Raw genomic sequence first — 20,125 nt, 5'->3', positions numbered from 1 at the left:
TTCTTGTTGCTGTGACAAAATCGGTAACAAAAGCAACTTAAGAGTGGAAGGGTTTATTTGGAGGGAAGCTGACAGTGACCACAGCTGCTGGCTGGGCTGGCCACATTCCTCCGGAAGCAGGAGTCTAAGACCTCAGCCCACCAATGGGGCTCTCTTTACTGCACGGGCTTAGCACAGTCTAATTGGCAAAGATGAGCAAAGACAAAGACAACCAGACAGTGGCCTTCGAGGGCTCCGGGGTAGGGGCTACGAGCTGGCCCGCCATGGTCGCTCCTGTTCTTCCAGGGCCCGGCATTGCGTTCGTGGTTTACCCGGAAGCCTTAACCAGGCTGCCTCTCTCTCCGTTCTGGGCCATCATCTTTTTCCTGATGCTTCTCACTCTTGGACTTGACACTATGGTGAGTCCCTTTCCCTTCCATGCCTGCCCCATGTGCCTTCTGAAGACCTTCCTGTCCCTGATCCTGGATCCCGCCTGCAATCAAGAGGTAGACCTATGGGTTACATGGAGGCTTCCCTTAAGCAAGTGGTGAAGCACTTGCCTAGGGGCACAGTAACATTGTTGGGTTTTGGAGACAGGGTCTTAATATGTAGACCAGCCTGACCTTGATCTCTCCAGCCTCCTGCCTCAGCCTCCCGAGTGCCAGGATTACAGGTGAGCATCACCACACTCAGTTTGACCTTATATTTTTGTGATCATAGATGGTGTGAAGGAGCACCCTCTCTCCTCCCTCTTCCTCCTCTTTGCTGTCTGTGCCAGATTTTAGCCTGCAGACTTCCTCTCTTGGCAACATTTTGTCAAAGTGAATTCTGTGGGGCTGGATAAGGGATAAGGATATGAAGTCAATTTTAGGGAAATTGCTGTAAGGCTGAGCCTGCTACCAATCATGCTGACAGGCGCTCCGAGTCTAAAAGAGGGTTTTTCCTCAAGTAGGAGATCAAATGCTAGGTAACGGGAGGAGAGGAATTTATACCTCATGAATACAAAAATGAAGCTTAAAGTGTCCTGATGGATGGTGTAAGCATATACTCTGGGGCTCCAGGTAGTTTCTGAAGCGAGTGGCTGCTGGAGTTCTCCTGGCTTACTTGGTGGGTTGGACCCCAACAAGGTCACCCAGACCCATCAAATGACTGCCATACCCCAAACCCGACCAAATCCAAACACAGCTTCCCTGGAGACACACACAAAGGGCGCTATGGGCTTCTGAGGGGCACAGGTGGCTCAGGTGCTGTGCTCACTGCAGTTTGCCACCATCGAGACCATTGTGACGTCCATCTCGGATGAGTTTCCCAAGTACCTGCGCACACACAAGCCGGTGTTCACCCTGGGCTGCTGCATCTGCTTCTTCATCATGGGCTTCCCAATGATCACTCAGGTGAGAGCCTGCGGGGCCAGACTTGGGGGCAGGAGGCTACGGCTGTCCATCCTTTTACCCTCAGTCATCAGCCCTCACAACTAGAGCCATATCACAGCCATTTCCAAAGATGGCTCAAGATCAGTCATGATTCTGATCATGCAGGGAAATATGTCATCTTGGCTCCTAGTGAGGCCCCCAGCATCTTCATGATTGAGATGTTGTCTTCCTGTGCCAACAAGACAGGTGCGCCCTACTTAAGGAAGACAAAACGCATAAGAATCCAGCTTTTCCAACCAGATATGGTTCCAAGTTACTATTTATTATATCCAAAAGCCTGAGGTCACTTGAGTGTTTTCTAGTCCTGAACGTGTTGGCATGTTAACTCATTTAGTATGTGTATTGATCTTGCTACTTCTGTGACCTTGAGCAAAGTCACTCTGGGCCTTATTCTTCATCTGTAAAATGATGGACAGGAATGAGATGGTTTTTAAGCCTCATCTGTACTGAGAAAGACTTAGCAAGACATAGAGAGAGGGCCAGGATGCCTGAAGGAAGCCCAATGTATTAGTGTTTTGAGGAAGAACAACCCACAGAATGAATATATATATATATATGTGTGTATATATGTATATCTATATTTGCAAAATCAGCTTACACAATATGGTCAGAAGAGTCCAACAAGAGCTGTCCCACACGAGGGCCTGAGAACCCTGTGGTTACTTGATCCTTGAGGATCCTTGATCCTCAGCAGTAGTCACGCAATGGCTGCCTCACACCAGGGAGGTGGAGAAGCTGGCAGTTGCTCCCTGGGTAACTTGGCAGTCCCAATCTGGTACTGAAGACCTGGAGGGTTTCTGGAGAGATACTGGTCCTCCCGCCCCTGTCGGAAGCCTGGTAAGGTCGGTTCTATTATCAGCAAAGAAATCAGCAGCAACAGGATAAATGAACTCAGTGGCGAGAGGAAGGCCAAGCCAATAGTAGTCCTGCCTTTGTGTCCTTTGTATCTGGACTGCTACCAGAAGGGGCCACATTTGGGGTGGGTCTTCCCACATCATTTAAGGCAATCAAGATCATTTCTAAATTGAGGCTCCCTGTTTAGGCGATTCTAAATTAAAATCACAGCCAGCAATAGCTAAAGGGCACATGAAGGTCAATCAAGTGCAGACACCTTGGCGGGAGTGATCCGCTACCTCTCACAGCAAGCTCACAGCCCAGAGGCTGCTCTCTTAGTTCCAGCTTCAGAGGCTGACCTTTGCCTTCGAAAAATAAGATGTTAAATCACTCTTTTGGTGCTTGTTTTATTGATTAACTTAGAGTGTATTGAGGGATGGCTTTGTTAACCTGGCCAGGTCTCCAGTTTACATGGTAGCCAGGTCCTGCTGCAAAGGGCGGGGGGTGGCGGTGTCTTTTGACACCTGCTGCTTTTTAAGAGGGAGCGGAAGGGCTCTTACAAGTGGGAAGATGGAGCCTCACCTGGGCCAGGTTTGATGATGGCTGTTTCTCTCTCCCACTAGGGTGGAATTTACATGTTTCAGCTTGTGGACACCTATGCAGCCTCCTATGCCCTGGTCATCATTGCCATATTTGAGCTTGTTGGCATCTCCTACGTCTATGGTAAGGGAGCACAGTGCTGCCGAGGGGAACCTGGGTGTAGGGAAAGGGTTCTTGGCAAGCATGTTTAAAGGCCAAAGATCTCACTGCCTTTGTTTCTGAGCTAGACTCAGGACTGCTGTGACACAAATGTAATAGAGAAACCAGAGGTGATGCTGAAACTTAGCAATCTGTGTCGGGAAGTCTCTGCTTTGGGAAAGGCCTGGCATGGGCAGTTAATGCCTATGGATGGTGGCCAGACAAGGAGGGAGGCTGTGCTGGTGCGACATTATTTCTTGGTCTTGTCAGTGTCGATGCCCATGTGCTTGGGGTGAAGGGTAGCTTTTCACAGCCCCTGGGAACCATTGTGAGAACAGAGACCGCTGGACCACAGAGCCTTTGGAGAACTTGCAGTACAACATTGAAGTCTCAGGCTTTCCTGGGAAGAAATTGCCAGTTCCCTGACAGTTTAGTCTTTTTAACACCATAGCAACCCATGTCCCATCTTCAGTAGAGCTATTATCAAGTACTGCGTGGACAGAGAACCACCAGACGCCCATTGTGCAAAGTATCAGTCCTCAAGGTTGTCACTGGTCCCTCACGAGGACTGCTGTCAGCACAAGGAGCCCCACCTGACTAGGTGCTGCTGGCTGCTGACTGTCTTAGAGCTGCCGCTGGACGGTGCCCCCCTAATGCAAATACAGCCGCACAGCAAATGTTGGGAGGGTGGAGCTTTCCAGGTTAGATTATCTGATTGGATTTCAAACCCCGAAAGAAATAGCAATGTGTTCTAAAGGAAAAGACAGTGCTTGGAACACAGGATGCATGTGTCCTCAAACCCACCACCTGGAGTCTGAAGAAGTGCTCCTGGCCAGAGGTGTCTGTATAGCTCTGTCCCTAACAGCTGTGTGTTCTCTTCTCTCTGTGAACACCTTGATTCTCAAGTGGTCATTAGCCTCCTACCAAACAGATACTTCACGGTTTCTGGCTTTCCTGGAAATTTCAATTAAAATGGAAGAGAAATAAAACAGAGGCAGGAATTGATGTAAAACAGAACTATTTCATGTAAAATGTGGGTAATCTACACATAGGAAGATGGGGCTGGAGAGATGGCTCAGTGGTTAGGAGCACTGGCTGAGGACCGGGGTTCAGTTCCCAGCACCCACATGGTGGCTAACAACCATTGATAACTCCAGTTCCAGGGAGCCTGGTGCCCTCTTCTGGTCTCCGCAGGTATTGCACGCACTGGTGCACCTTCACACACGCAGGCAAAAGATTCATATACATAAGATAAATAAATGGAAACATGAAGACGTTATGATCATTTTATTTATCTGTCTGTTTTTATTTTATGTATACGAGTGTTTTGCCTGCATGTATGTAAGTGCACCACATGCGTGCCATGCCTACAGAGGCCAGAAGAGGGTGTTGGATCCCCTGGACCTGGAGTTGCAGACAGTTCTTAGCCACCATGTGGGTGCTGGGAATCAAACCCAGGTCCTCTGCAAGGGCAGTCAGTGCTCTAAACCACTGAGCCATCTTTATAGCCCCCTAATTTTTATTTTTAAATCATATGTATGTGTGTGAGTTTGGGTTTGTGAATGTGAGTGCCGTGCCTGAGGAGGTCAGAGGAAGGTGTCAGGTCCCCTGGAACTGGAGTTACAGGGAGCTGTGAGCCACCTGACTTGGGTGCTGGCACTTAAACTCGGGTCCTCTGCAAGGGCAGTATGTGCTCTTAACCACTGAGCCATCTCTTCAGCTACACAATACTTTCTGGATATGAGTTGAAGAGGAATTTTTCCAAGACTAGAAATCACACCTCCACTGCACTGAGGCTTTAGTTCCTAGAGGGAGAAGTGGTTAGGTATGCCAACTGTCCCAGTGAGGTCAGAGACTAGGAGCTCAAGCCTTTTGACTGACAAGACTGCAGTGAAGTGTGATTGAAGATCTGATGTCAGAGGTAGGGGAGGCCTCAGGGAGCTTTCCACCTGAGCACAGGATGGTGGGAGCTGCCTCAGTGGGTCTGTTTTTCTGCTGAGGCACCAAAGGCCTTGACTTAGACAAGGAAGGAGGAGGCCTCTGTGGTCTTCCTATGGAAACGTGCCCCCTGGCCCACATATAAGCTAGGGCCACCAGACCTGTACGTAAAGCCAGGAAGGCATTGCATTTGTGGGATAGGGCTATGTGCTATGGTACAGATGGTTATCTCCTTTACCTGTTTCTCAACTGCTAGTTCAACAAAAGGCACATTTTCAAAGTGCTTTCCTGTAAAGCAGGCCTATTCTGTGAGACTTAAGAGCATCATTAAAATAGAAACCTTTTAGTACTTCTGTTTTTAGAAGTTAAATTGCCTCCCCCACCCCAAGTAAATCTGTTCGTAGACTTCTTGGTTTTGAAAGAATAAACCCCAGGACTGTGCTAATTTTCCTGGGGAAAAGATGTCTCTTGATCCCTAAAGATGCTATTATATCAGGTAGACTGTGGCGGACTCAGGCTGGATTTGGAATTGGTCTGATGGGGAATTAAGAAGCAAATCAATCTCTCTCTCTCCTTCTCTCTCAGCACAAGGAGGGAGAGTTTTGGAGACCAGCAGGAGGGGGAAGGAAAAGAGGGTAATTGGGAGAATATGCACAGAGCACAATATACACATATCAAAATGTCATAATGAGAGTTATTTTGAATGCTAACTAAAAACAAAATTAAAAGAAGAGGTCACTCCAGGGAGAAATAGTTAATGTTTATTGTTAGAAATGAAAAGCCTGCACAAATATGTAAATTGTATCCCAGAGACTAGAGTGTTCTTTTCTTTAAAAATGTTATTTATCTTTATTTTACTGGTATGCTTGTTTTGCTTGTATATAAGTGCACTCATGCACACAATGCCCATAGAGGCCAGAACAGGGCATCTGATCCCCTGAGACTGGAGTTACAGATGGTTGTTAGCCACCATGTGGGTGCTGGAAACTGAACCTGGGTCCTCTGCAAGAGCAGCCAGTTCTCTTAACTGCTGAGCCATCTCTCCTGCCCTCAGAGTGTTCTTTATTGAGATCATGAGGGCCTGAAATCTGTGGAGGTGTGAAGTGTTTGAATGTGAACCTGGGAAGAACAAATATGAGCTGAGCGGTTTGGTTCCTTCCTGGATGCACGGTTTGAGAAATAAACGAGTGAGCTGCAAGACTGGAGCTTTCTACTTGTTTCTAATCTCTAGATCACAAAGGAAGCTATCCAGATGTTTGTTGTGCAGTGGGGATAATTGGGTTTAATCATCAGATGGAACTAGCTGGCTGGAGTGCTCTCCTAAGCGTGCCTAGGAGGGGGATCTCAAAATTGGAGGCTATCTGGGTTTAAAAGTAGAGTTCTGGGTGTGGTGGCACACTCCTTTAATCCCAGCACTCGGGAGGCAGAGGCAGGTGGATCCCTGTGAGTTCAAGGCCAGCCTGGTCTACATAGTGAGTTCCAGGACAGTTGGGGCTACAGGGAGACCCTGTCTCAAAAAGACAAAAAAAAAAAAAAAAGTAGTGTTCCAGCTGGGTGTGGCAGTGCACACCTGTAATCATAGCACTTGGGAGATGGAAATAGGAAGATCAGATGTTCAAGACCATCCTTGGCTGCATATCAAGGTCAAGGCCAACCTGGGCTCATGAAACAATGTCACAAAGATGAAAACAGAAACAAAGTAGAGCTCTGGTTGGAGTGATCCCTTTAAATGACTTTGACTAAAGTAGAGCCACATTGAAAAAGGGATCCACTGTTTCCCAGGGACCAGCGAGGGGCTTTCTGGTTGGGAAACCACGTGATGGAGCAGCCGCTATGGACACACCCTGCCTAGACCCACAGGCTCCCCTTAGCTTGCCGTGTGACACAGTTTTTACCTGCTTTCCCTTTCAGTCAGTTGCTGGGCTTACTTCCTACCCCCCAGCAGCCCCCGTCTGTACATCTTAGTGTTCCCACCAGGCCCTGGCTTTTACCTGATACAGTGCATCTGTCTGTGGTTCTTACTGACTACCCCAGTGACTGAAATCAGCAAGTTTTTTTTGAAAAGAAAAACAAAACAGTCAAGCAATAAAGATAAAAGAAGCAGTTGAAAAATCTTCCCCAAGAGCACTACAAACCAAGCTGTGTTTCCTCCGTGGCGTCCCTACTGAAGCCCCATTTTCTCATTTTGGGCTGAAATGACCCCTTGCCTTCCAGTTCAGGCTGTAGAATTCTAAGCTCTGTTCACTGGGGCTAAGCAAACATTAGGAAGGAGAGGCCTCAGTCCTTCTGTAACTCCATGCGCAAATGGACAGGGTTTATTAAGTGCTTACTGTTTGCACTGTGCAGAGAGAGGTTGGAACGTTCATGGAATGGCTAGCAGCTACTCAGGAAGAGCAAACAGCTTAAAATAATTGAGAATAAGGCAGCACTGAGTGATCAAGAGACAGCCGCCCCTCAGCTCCATTGAGGTGGGGGCCACCTGGAATTTCCATTGGTTTTTGCCTGTGACTGCCATTCTATGCCAAGCAGAGATAAACGGACTTGCTGGAGATGTTCTTGGGAGGATGGGAGACAGAGACTCTCGTTCTAAACCCTGGGCCATTCACAATGCAGTCTACTGACCACAATCTTTCTGCCAGACTTGTCACCAGGCATGCAGAACTATGTCACAAAGCGGTCACTTACACACACATAGCGGTGCCTAGACACCTGGAGCTGAGCTTGGGAGAGGTCCCCACAGCTGACAGGGTTTTTAACTTTTTTTTTTTTTAATAAGTGTTTGCAAGTATGTAAACATTCCCATGTCATGCAGTGACTGCAGAGGTCAGAAGAGGGTGTTGGATCCCCTGGAACTGGAGTTATGGATGGTTACTAGCCACCATGTGGGTACTGGGAGCTGAACCTAGGTCCTCTGCAAGAGTGGCCACTGCTCTTAACCACTGAGCCATCTCTGCAGCCTCAGCTGATGATTTTGAACCTTGCTGCAGAGAGGCCTTAGTGTCTGTTCAGTGTTCAGTTTGCCCCAATCTTCCTGTCAGAGTGTCATCTGTCACGTTGGTACCAGCTGAGGCCTTTCCCAGCTAAGGGTGCTTGAATGAGGGGCTCCAGGGCCTGTCCCTCCTCGCCTCACGTGGCCTCTGCTGTCTGTTCTCAGGTTTGCAGAGGTTCTGTGAAGACATCGAGATGATGATCGGATTCCAGCCCAACATCTTCTGGAAAGTCTGCTGGGCATTCGTCACGCCGACCATTTTAACTGTAAGGACTTCATGCTTTCTCTAGGGACACTGCGCGCACTCCATGCATTATCTTTGAACGTGCATGTGCCTCTTCAGGAGCCTGGGAGCTGGGTGTGGGTGTTGCTCTTATCTTTCAGGTTGAGGAGACAGGTTTAGAGAGGTGAAGTGACTTGCCTAAAGGTGCCTAGCTGGTCAGGGGCAGAGCTGGGGCTACTTGATCTGTGTGGAACCTACTCACTAAGCCCATCTGTCTTAACATACTAGATAGCAGTGAGCCGCCAACATGTGGGGCACATGCTGTGTTTCAGATACTGTTCAAAGTGGTTTGTCTGTAGAGCCTCCTCTATTAACAGCCCTGCAAGGCTGGTATTATATTACTCCTGTTCAGTAGAAGGGGCATACCCTGACAAAAACAACTTAGGGCTTTATTCAGCTTACAGTAGCATCATGCAAGTCGGTCAGAGCAGGATAGTGAGAGTGATGGGAGTCAAGAGCAGGGAGCACACCTGCTCACTCGGGCGCAGCTCACTCTCCACACTTACATATAGCCCTGGATGCCCTCTCTAGGGAGTGGTACTGCCCCCAGTGGACTGGGCCATCCCAGTGGACAGACAGTCCCTCAAAGACATGCCCACAGGCCAACATGATAGAGGCAGGTCTTCACCAAGATGTCCTTCCTGATCCTAGTTGTACTGTACAGACAAAACCAGCCAGCCCAGGGAAACTGAGTGCTGGAGGTTATGTGACTTGCCTAGCATTGAGCATCTAATAGGAAGAGCCTAGATTCAGACGCAGGCAGTCAGGCTCTGGAGAACATGTTCTAACCACCACACAGTGTGTCTCCGCTAAGCTTAACGTAGCATTGACCAGGTTTTTGCTGGAGATTTCATTCCTTCTGAAGTCTGTCTTGTCATCTTCAAGTGTGAAGATGGTATTTTGAGGTCACCTGACATTCATCTTTCAGAAGAGCAGAGCCTTCATGTGTCCATGATCTGAACAGAACTTTAGTTCACAGCTTGTTACCTTCGTTCCGGTGGCCAAAGCTGTCGGTGTGGTCTCACTCTGCTCTCCGAGCATGGTAGTTAGTGGCGACCTTTGTCTTTCCCTCGTCTGAGGCCCGTTTCCTCTTCTGGTTTGTGGGTTTCCCTGTTGGCAAGGCTGGAGGTGTCTGTAATTTCCTCTTGAACCAGCAGGTGACACTAGAAACCAGATAACGAGCCTCCCCTTAACTACCAGACACCAGCTTTGCTTAGGACACAGGCTGGATAAAAGCCCAGTTGCAAAGAAAATACATATTTCTTCCCTTGCCTTTTTCTGCTACAGAGTGTGTTTTAACAAAAAGCTTCCATTTCTTTCTGAAATGCTAGAGCTTTAGACAGAAGACCCACTCAGCAGTCCTCTGCTTGGACACCGACAGCTCACCTACATCCATCCCCATACTTTAGAGACTACAGTTTGTCTGAACAGTACCACCGGAATTGGGACCTAGGAAAGGGATTAGGCCTGTGGCTCAGGTTTGAAGTGTGTGACATGGAGAGCTGGGGCTTGGCTAGTGGCTGGGAAGATGGCGCCCTCTTCTGGCAGACCAGGGTAGCGTTTGCCACACTCTTGGTTCCAGGCTTGGCTTACTCTCAGTGGAGTCAGTGTTAGACTCTGTTCTACATTCTGCCCTCCTTTTCCTCCTGGCCCAGAAGTGGTGTGTCAGAGAACATTGCCTTGTTCTGTTGAAACATCGCACGGCGTCCTCAGGCTGCTGTGGTGAAGGTGTGCTCCTAGGCAGACCCTAACCAGCCTTGTCCCTGATGCTCACGCCAGTGCTGTCTCCCTATTTCTTCAGTGTGTACATTGAGGATCAGAGAGGTTAAGGAGCTTGCCCAAGGCCACAAGGTTTCAGAGCCAAAAAAATGGACTCGAAGGCTGTGGGTGGGCTTCAAGCCCAGCCTCTGTATTTCTGAGAGTCGAAGTTCCCACTCCCTAGTGGAGTGTGGCCAGTTTGGATTAGAGCAGTCCAGTCTTCAGAATTGGGAAGGAGGAATTCCAGGGACTTGATGCTTGTTTTTTATTTTTGAGAGAGTCCCTTGATTCTATTACAGTTTACTAGATTTCATGTCAGAAGCCACAGCGAGGCCCCAGAAATTGGCTTCAGTTTGGATGCTAGGGATGTAGTTGGTCCCATCATCATCGTCCAGTGAGTCTCCTGGACCTGCTTTGGTGGCTGTCGGCCTAAGGCTGAGTGGGCCTGATTTGATATCTAAGTTCCCATCTCTCATGGTTGGGGACCCACCCAAGGGCAGAGTTTTATCGAAACAGACTTGGCAGAAGGAAATGGGTGTCAAAGAACAAGTTTGTGCCTAAAAGTCTGATGTGATGTTTATGCAAGTGGAAATGGGTGTCAAAGGACTCGGCCCACCCATATTTTGCCATTTATTTTCTGTAGTATAGATATTGTAAGGTTCTGGACTAGAGGAAGATTATGGGGTTAAATTACCCCAGGGCCTCTGAAATAAAACTCGTCATTTTTGTATGTGCCTTCATGGATTTATAGAGCCATAAATACCCTCCGTGCTATTATTATGTAATAGCCTGATCACGTTACTGAGTTATGCACCCACATAGGCAGATGCAGGGCTATTTATATAGCAAATGAAACGGAGCAGCTTACCATAATGACATTGGACCATACGTCCAATAGACTGGTTAACGAAGCTTACGACATGACTCCAGGGGCAAACCCTTAAAAGGGGGGCTAAAGTGGACCCCACTCTCCACAGGACCCTTGTTTTCAACATTGAATTCTTGTTGCACTGTCCTAGTCGCTGGCCTCAGTGGCTGAGCTCTGCAGCAGTGACATGATGCCCTGTGTTTGCGTAGTGCGTCGACTGTCCCACACACTGCCCCTGCCATTTTCCCCTGACGTAATCATTTTCCGGTAGTTACTCTACAGCTTAAGGTAGAAGAGAGGTGGGGCCAGGGGCTTGACCTGTGTGGGTAATTCTAGATGGATGTTGCCACAGGCACAGGAACATGGCAGTCACATCATTTTCTTGGGAAGTGCTCCTCATGAGGTCAGCTCCAGCAGGTCAGAAGCCCAGCTCCCTGCGCGGGTGCCCCTGTCTTCAGCACGTGCATTCCCTCGGCCAAGCCTTCGGAGGGAGTTTTGGGTTGTTGCCAGCCAAAATATGAGGTGATTGCAGAAAATGGACAAAAAACAAATCATGACTTTTTTTAAAATTGAGGGGGGGCTTTTGAGTAAATATCAGACTTTTGTTCTTTGAAAACCCTTGTGCTCTATACAAGGGGTGAATATATCAGTTTTGTAACCAAGAGGTCTGAGACAAAAAGGCCTCTTGGCTCATTAGCGGTAGAGCCAGGATTAGCCTACCGGTCTCCAGGCTCCCTGCTCACCTCGATGATGCTGTTCATCAGTGGAGGGGAGCTGTGCACCCTCTCTTTGAGTGACGGCTTATTCCAGGATCAGGCTTCTGGCTCAGCCACTGCTGGGGGCCACTTTGGGTCTCACACGGCCAGCTTTAGTGGCTGATCCTATTTGTGGGTTATTCTGTGTTCAAGGAGAAAGCCAAGTGGATTCAGTTTAAACAATGAAAGCACACAATGTAATACATCTTTTTCCATTGTAACAAAGGCTTGATTTTATATGGTAGAGAAGTACAGACAATCCCTTCAGATTGCCCAGCATTCCGTCTCCCACCCGCCCCTCAGCTCATCTTCCCTGGGTGTAGACACACGCGCACACACAGCTGGCTCGCTTTCTCTGGGATGGCAAACATAGGGACAGCAGATAAGGGTATGTTGTCTTCATCTCTTTGAGATTTACTGTGTTTGGAAAATCCCATCTCAGGTGGACAAGGGTATAAGATGAGGTAATGGGCCTGAGAGCACTAAGCTTGTCCAGCGGTTCAGTGTGTGCCTGCTGAGGGAACGGACAGTTTCTGCTGCGGCCCTGACACGTGCCTTTCTCTCCTGCCCAGTTTATCCTTTGCTTCAGCTTCTACCAATGGGAGCCCATGACCTACGGCTCCTACCGCTACCCTACGTGGTCCATGGTGCTTGGATGGCTGATGCTTGCCTGTTCTGTTATCTGGATCCCAGTTATGTTTGTGATCAAAATGCATCTGGCTCCTGGAAGGTTTATTGAGGTAATTCTACTTGTTTTTTTCCCCTGCTAGCCTGTCCCAAGGGAGAGATCCTGAAAGCTCTACACATTAAAAACAAAAGATTCAGTAAACGTATTCAAGAGAGAGACTTGGTGATTAAGTGATTACAATTGTCACAGATTCTATTAAACCTATTTTATTATGTGTTATTCCTGTAATGGAGGGGCTCAGCCAATCCTCAGTGCAGCTGTTATTGTGCTGACCCTCAGCAGCTGCCAGCCCTGGGGAGTGAATGATCCCCTCCTTCCCTGGGCTTCCTTCCCTTCCTCCTCAGCCACTGTGGACATCTTGGGAGTTTAGGTTTTTTTAAAAAATACTGTATTTATTATTTTTATTTTATGTGTATGAGTGTATTGCCTGCATGTAGGTAAGTGTACCTGTGTTGTGCAATGCCCATGGAGGTCAGAAGAAGCTGTCGGATCCCTTGGAACTGGAGTCAGGCAGTTGTTAGCTGCCATGTGGGTGCTGGGATTCAAATCCGGGTCTTCTGTAAGAACAACCAGTGTTCTTAACCGCTGAGCCATCTCTCCAGCCGGGAGTTTAGTTTTTAACCATACACCGGCTTCTCCCTCCTCCCGAGTTAGGAATGACCAAGGGGCCAAGCTGATAAAAATATGAGCATTCTCATAGGTCATAGCACACATTCCTGGGTGTGGCTGGAGTGAGGGAAGGCTTGCTTTTCTTTACCAACTGTATTAGTTACTTTTCTTTGACTGTGATCAAATACCATGACCAAGGCCACTTCTAGAAAGAAGATTTTTATTTGGCCTTGCAGTTTCAGAGGGGTTAGAGCCCATCATGGTGAGGCAGGCATGGCAGCTGGAGTGGAAAGCTAAGTACTCACATCTTCAAGCAGGCACCGGAAGCAGAATGAGAAGCTGGAAGTGGACTGAGGCTTTGAACTCTCAAGGCCTGCCCCCAGTGACATGCCTCCTCCAGCATGGTCACATTTTCTCAAGGCGTCCATGACCCTCCCTAAACAGCACCGTGAACTGAGGACCAACTGTCTAAATATTTGAGGCTTTGGGGACACTTTCATTGAAACCATCACATCAAACGACCTTTTTCTAGACCCATTTTCTTCTAGTCATGAAAATAACACTCACTTGTATATCCTGGTGGATGGGAAGGGGCTGCTCCCTGTTTGCTGGGGCATTTCAGTGGCGGTTCACACAGGCTGCAGCCCCCTCCCGCCCACACAAGAGATACAAAATGCCCCAGCTTTTGTTACTTATGAGAAGTCACTTGTTCAAGCACACCTGTCATCCTAGAACTTGGAAAATGGAGGGAGGGGGGATCAGGAGTTCAAGGTCATCCTTAGCTATATAGTGAGTTTGAGGCCAGCTTGGACTGCTTGAGACCCTATCTAAAGAAAGTCACTTGCTTAGGTGTGCTGACGATGGATGGATGGGCAAGTCCTGCCTCCCTCCCTGAAGAGCTGGCATTTGGGACCAGAATAATGCTACCTGGGGTTTGGTGCTGAGATGCTGTGGGTGCCTGTTGGAAGTGCAAATGATCAGGTTCCTTGAACTCCACTGAGCTCAGCTCCCAGGGAAATGGAATCCTCAGATTGCCTCACCTTCCAATGATTGAGGTTCATGTTTGAGAGGCATCTAGATCAAGGTGGAGAAGCACATGCCCACTGTGGAGGGATGACTGTACCGGGCCTGCTCTCAGCAGCTAGATTGATACGAGGAAGAGGCTTGGGAAAGGAGGAGGATGAGAGTTAGCGCATGGTCAGTGAGCCACACAGACACCCACCTGGGCTGGTTGGCAGGTGACCTTGGTTCTCACTGACCTCCACATGGAGACAGAATTGGTCAGGGGAGGGTTAGGAGCTCTTTCATTGCAGTAATAATCTGGATTGTATACTGTTCATTATCTCCTGAGGTAAATTAACTATGGCCCCAGCCAACCCACCCCCAACCCAAGGGCAGCTCACTCCTGCCCCAGAGCTACCTCCCCACTAGCAGATCTAGAAATCTTTCCCCCAAACAGAAACTGGTGTAGCGTCTGCTACTGTTGTCGTAGTCTGGAATTCTCTAGACTGATAAGTCGCTGTGCAAATTTACCATGGTTGGTTTGGGACCCAGATGTTGCAAGCTGATGATTAAGGGGAGACTAAACCAGCAGCTATAAGAACGAGCTTCATGGGGCTGGAGAGATGGCTCAGCAGTTAAGAACGCTAGTTGTTCTTGCAGAAGACACGGGTTTGAATCCCAGCACCCACATGGCAGCTAACAACTGTCCGTAACTGTAGTTCCAGGGGTTCTGACAGCCTCTTCTGACCTCCATGGGCATTGCACAACATGGGTGCACTTACCTACATATAATAATAAAATTTAAAAAAGAATGAGCGTTATTTTAGTAGATAATAAACATATAATGACTCTCATATAGTCAGAAATGTTTTATTTCCTTTTTCTAGAAGATGTGCCTGTCAAATTATGCTTTCCATAAAAATTTCAGTTGAAGAACTATAGACACACCCACTGTTTTCGAGCTCACCTACAGGAGCCCACGCCGCTGAACCAAAAGGGTGCATAGATTTTTGTCAACAGATAGTTGCAGTCTTTGTTTACTCACTCTTGGCAGTGTACCTTTTGGTTATATTTTCTTGGTCGTTTATATACTTTTGGGAAATATACTAAACAAAACCCAATTATTTTGATGTGGCAACCCACCATTGGGACCACAGAGCAGAAGTAATTGAGCACGCGCCTTTTGCTGACTTTGGCAGCTGAAACAGAAGCCTGTGCATTCTCCTCACTTGGAGGGGAGTGTAGGGTGTAATTAAAATCTGGGGCCTTTATCCTTTATTAACCCTGTGTAAGGCAAACAGGTGCAACTGTAATACTGCTTTCAGGGTGATGTAAATAATTTCAAATGAACCAAATTGCCTCTCACGTTTATCATCCCTGGCCGGTTAATGAATGGGGGTTAATCTTCCTGATTGCTTCCCTCGTGGGGCACCTCTTAGCTTAAGAAAAGGGTCTGGAGAGGTGGTCCTAAGCTTTTTGGGGATATGTGTGGGTACCCAGGGGAAGGAGGAACATTCCTTCTGTAACCATTGAATGTCTGACTTCTTTACAGAGGCTGAAGTTGGTATGCTCACCACAGCCAGACTGGGGCCCATTCTTAGCTCAACACCGTGGGGAGCGCTACAAGAACATGATGGACCCTTTGGGAACCTCGTCCCTGGGACTCAAGCTGCCAGTGAAAGATTTGGAACTGGGCACCCAGTGCTAGTCCAGCGGTGTGGGTGGTCCAGTCTTCCTTCCGGTCTCCTCCCCGCCTCCCCCTCACGCTTCCCTTAGCTTTGTTCCCAGTGCTCTTTCCCCACACCTCGGTTCACAGCCATGCATGGGAGTGTTCTGTAGAAAAGCAGGTCATAGCATGGCATGCTAGAGCGAGAGCCACGTGGACCACTTGAAGTGCTCGTGGCCTGTCTGTGCTGTCGGTTTCTGGGAGGGTTGATCCCCGATCAGATCAGGTGCTAGCATGGCATGCTAGAGCGAGAGCCACGTGGACCACTTGAAGTGCTCGTGGCTTGTCTGTGCTGTCGGTTTCTGGGAGGGTTGATCCCCCGATCAGATCAGGTGCCTCACCTTTGGGGGTGGCGTGACCAGGTGAGTGCTGGCAGGTATGTGGCTTGGTCAGTAGAGAAGCTCCATCGTGTTGTACTCGGGTAAGGCACTTGGAGAATGCAGACTTCGAAGCTGTTAATTTGGACTCCGGTCAGGTGCGTCACATGGCAGTGCTGGTGTTGTGGTTGTAGACGAGGCTGGTGGGAAGATGTGGGCACCGCTGGGGTGGTTGGGTTCCATACACATTTCCTTTATTTTGACCATGTGTGCCAGGCACTTGGACGTTTCACTCTGTCTACATTGTGGCTATGAGGGGGACTGGCCATTCTGTCCCCTCAGTTATTGTGTTGAAAACAATCACATATGAGAGTTGGTTCTTTCAATCCCTCCTCAATTTTATTCCTCTTTCATTCGTATCCAAGCCAACTGTGGCGATAGGGTAATCAGAGAAGTCAAGGGGTCAGGACTGAGCAACCACACATTTACCACTCTGTCAGTTCATCTCAAGTCACTGTCTTTCCAGAAATTTCTCATAAATGAAGCTTAGCCACATAGTGAAAGAGCCAACTGAGACTATAGCTTTTAAGACTATTTAGCTGATTCAATTTTCAGAGCTCCCCCTCCCCTGTGCTCACTGTAACCGCACTGTAACGAGAGCGCACGATGCATCTGCAGAGACCTGTAAAACTGTACCTTTATCACCTCGAACCCCTTCCAGAAATTTCTCATAAATGAAGCTTAGCCACATAGTGAAAGAGCCAACTGAGACTATAGCTTTTAAGACTATTTAGCTGATTCAATTTTCAGAGCTCCCCCTCCCCTGTGCTCACTGTAACCGCACTGTAACGAGAGCGCACCATGCATCTGCAGAGACCTGTAAAACTGTACCTTTATCACCTCGAACCCAAAACATGCATATATGAACCTTTGGAACTGTGGTGTGTTCTCATGCAGTGTGTACGCGTAGTGGTGTTTCCTGTCCTTATAAATATCTTATAAGTCACTGTAGAGATGGTGAGTATAGAGTAGTGTAGTCTGGGCTTTTTATTTTTTCCTCTTACAGTATTACTATCTCTACCTAAAATTGTTTCCTTTAGGGGAGACCGTTTCAATCATTTTCTTATTAGTTTGTCTTTATATTACAGGGTCTCAGGCAAAGTTTTCAGTTCAGATCTTGTATATTGATGTGACATTTTCATCTTGCTCAACGGCAATGAAACCCCAATAACAGACTTTAATGTATCACTTTAAAGAGATGACTTCATTTATGTAAAAGTATCTGAAGTCATTTTACTGAATGCTCCTTTTTCTAGGGCAAATATCAGTGCCATCTGCCAACCATAATGGGAACTTGTGTTTCCCAGAGTAGCCATGACAGGTTTTAGGGAAGGAAACATGGATGGGTTTTCAACTCCAGATTTTTATGTCTTTACCTGAAGTACTTGTTCTCCCTCCTCCCTGTCTCCCTCCTCCCTGTTCTCCCTCCTCCCTGTCTCCCTCCTCCCTGTCTTCCTCCTCCCTGTTCTCCCTCCTCCCTGTCCTCCCTCCTCCCTGTCTCCCTCCTCCCTATTCTCCCTCCTCCATGTCTCCCTCCTCCCTGTCTCCCTCCTCCCTGTTCTCCCTCCTCCCTGTTTCCCTCCTCCCTGTTCTCCCTCCTCCCTGTCTCCCTCCTCCCTGTCTCCCTCCTCCCTGTCCTCCCTCCTCCCTGTCTCCCTCCTCCCTGTTCTCCCTCCTCCCTGTCTCCCAAAAGTAGGCCTTGCTGAGCTCCCGTCACAGAGGTGGAACTCCAGACTTCCTCTAAATGTGGTTTCAGGGAGATGAGCTGTGGGCTAACCTACACTATCTGCTGTCATCATCTTAGTTTTCTTAAGAAAGCCGTATGGTGAGATGCCCCACAGCTGCCCAGATGTCACACAGTGGTACCAAAGCTTCACCGGTGGTGCAGATAAGTCAGGCCTGGAAACTTCCTGTACCTCTGCCAGTTTGCATGTTGAAACACAGAGCGAGACTCCATCTACACCGCATGAGGGATTTGTGTTTGTGATGGGATGAATGGGTTCCTGCTTCCTGTTTGCCGCTTGGCGGAAGCAGTGGCTGGTGCTGGGTGCCAGCCTGGTTTCTGTTAGTTTTGCTGCTGAGATTAAAAGGGAGTAGGGAAGGCTTGGGTACCGCCAGCTGCAATCTGAAAGGTGGCTGAATTGTCAGGAATGGAGACCCCATCTGCTAGTGCGTTCCCTAACGGGGGCAGCTACGGGTGTTTCTCGGATGTAGGAGAGACCCCGCAGCAGCTCCCTGAGTAGCCGTTTCTCGTTGTTGTTGCTTTGTTTTCCACACATTTATCAAGTTTCATATACAATTTGCTAGAGAGACAAGCTCAGAGGAAAGGTTCTGAACTTACCTGGAAATGGCTACCTGTTATGCTTAGTTTTGTCAATCTTTATCAACATGTTCAACTTCAAGGCTCTCCCTGGCAGGAAAGCTGTGTCTGAGCCATCTCTGCATGGTGTATCTCGGTGGTTTGCCTACTGAGGACTTGGTTGGGACACTAAGAGCTGAGATAGACGTCCAAATGAATTGTTTCCCTGCTATTAAAAGACACAGTCAATTGGAAGAAAACAATGAATAAAAAGTAAATGAATCCCGCCGCCATGGACCGCCACCCGAGCTCTCCCCTTGAAATGGAAATAAAAAGGACCTGAGTCACTTAGGAAGGACTTTGATTGACTCCCTCTTCATAGTAGTGGGGAGTTCTCCCTGTGTGAGATTATTTTATAACACCCACAAATGCCAGAAACCCATTCAGAGAAGAACAAGCCATATGTGAAAAACAGTAACCCCATAATATCCTTAAAGAAAAGGCAATGTATGTATCTTAACTGCCCGTGTTGTGGCTTCTTATGCACACGTTTGTCCTTTTGTCCTGCACACTAGAAACTTTTAATCTCCTTAGGGCCATGTTTATTGTGAACAAGTGTTTCCAATCTGGGTCTTCTGTAGTTGCTGCCCTCCCCCCCCGGATAGTTCTTTATTGCATGAAATCTGTGGTCAATGCAAAATCCTGATGACCTCAACATCTTTGAAACTCTCAGCGTGCTTTTAATATGTGAGAACTGTACTTGGCTTCCGTGAGTAGCACTTTAGAAAGAGCTGAACACCAGATCTTTGGTTGGATGAGGTGTGGCTGGTCTCTGCTGGTAGCTCTGGGGTCAAGGTGTATTTCTATACTGTTACCTACCTGTACCTCTGTGCTGCTCAGCTGCTGTCTGTCAGCATGGGCCTCCCATGCCTTAAACTGAGTTTTCTTTCGTTGGCCCTCCTTCTGGAGGCTAGCTCAGTGACTGCGGCTGGATGGGTCGTTGTGCTGGTGGTATCTGGATTTGGGTTTGTGGCAGGCTTCTCTGAGGCAGTGAGGTGATGCATTCTGCACAGCTGAGTATGGAGGAATGGGAGGCCAGGCCAGCAAGCCCGAGTTTCCTGCTTTACAGCGGGTGCAGCAGCACTGCCCAGCTGTGAGTGAGGGCACGGATTCCGTTGTGGTCTTTCTCTCACTTCCTGCAGTGCTCTGGGGTTTGGGAAGTGAGACTTCCTGCCTGTTCCTGCTTTTGCTTTGGTTGTCTAGAAAGGCCAATATGAAATGTGGTCTTGGCTCAGGTTGCTCTGAACGGCCTGTAGAGAAAGGCACTTTCAGACTGGGTGTTCGTTACCCCTGAAAAACAAGTTGGATTTGCTGCCTTGGATGAAGTACACTTCCAGGTGACTGGCGGCTTTACAGGTGTATTTGTCAACTGGGCTCTACTTAGAAGTCAGCGAGGAGCTATTTTGCCTCTCATTCGTTGGTCTTCTTTTGCACTTTATTTATTATGGACCTATCAAGGAATAGGCTAAGTCTTAAATTGTATACTTGGGTAACATCTTAAATGCAAGCATCTCGTGTGGTACTGTTGCCCATGAAAAAAGACACATCCCCTAATCAGGTCCTTATATTTTTTCATCAACTTGTACATGAAAAAAATATGTTACAAAGTGATGCATCATATATATATATAATGTCATATAGAGTACATATTATATACTGTGCATTATTCATCAAAGAAGTCATTACTCTTGAGGCCCTACCTCAAATTTTGTATTTATGTGTACAAATGCAATTTACTGTATTATATATTTGCCTATTACATACTGATATAAAATAGAATCTATACTAA

General features: G+C 47.8%; 1 protein-coding gene across 2 annotated transcripts in view; it reads left to right on the top strand.

The window, feature by feature from the left end:
• Slc6a5 (solute carrier family 6 member 5) overlaps nt 1-15,767 on the top strand; it is a 52,333-nt gene extending 36,566 nt beyond the window's left edge. For both annotated transcript variants that reach the window (XM_017796632.1, XM_008827205.1), the window contains 6 exons: nt 286-398; nt 1,242-1,373; nt 2,870-2,969; nt 8,077-8,177; nt 12,148-12,315; nt 15,427-15,767. In XM_017796632.1, the coding sequence (XP_017652121.1) occupies nt 286-398; nt 1,242-1,373; nt 2,870-2,969; nt 8,077-8,177; nt 12,148-12,315; nt 15,427-15,582 (770 nt within the window). In that variant the 3' untranslated portion in view covers nt 15,583-15,767. The remainder of the gene's footprint in view (nt 1-285; nt 399-1,241; nt 1,374-2,869; nt 2,970-8,076; nt 8,178-12,147; nt 12,316-15,426) is intronic.
• Nucleotides 15,768-20,125: the final 4,358 nt, after the last annotated feature.

Source organism: Nannospalax galili, unplaced genomic scaffold (assembly GCF_000622305.1).
Source record: "Nannospalax galili isolate Female #2095 unplaced genomic scaffold, S.galili_v1.0 scaffold310, whole genome shotgun sequence".
NCBI classification, from domain to species: Eukaryota; Metazoa; Chordata; class Mammalia; order Rodentia; family Spalacidae; genus Nannospalax; species Nannospalax galili.
The sequence above is the reverse complement of the archived record's forward strand: the minus strand, read 5'-3'. Positions and strand labels throughout refer to the sequence as shown.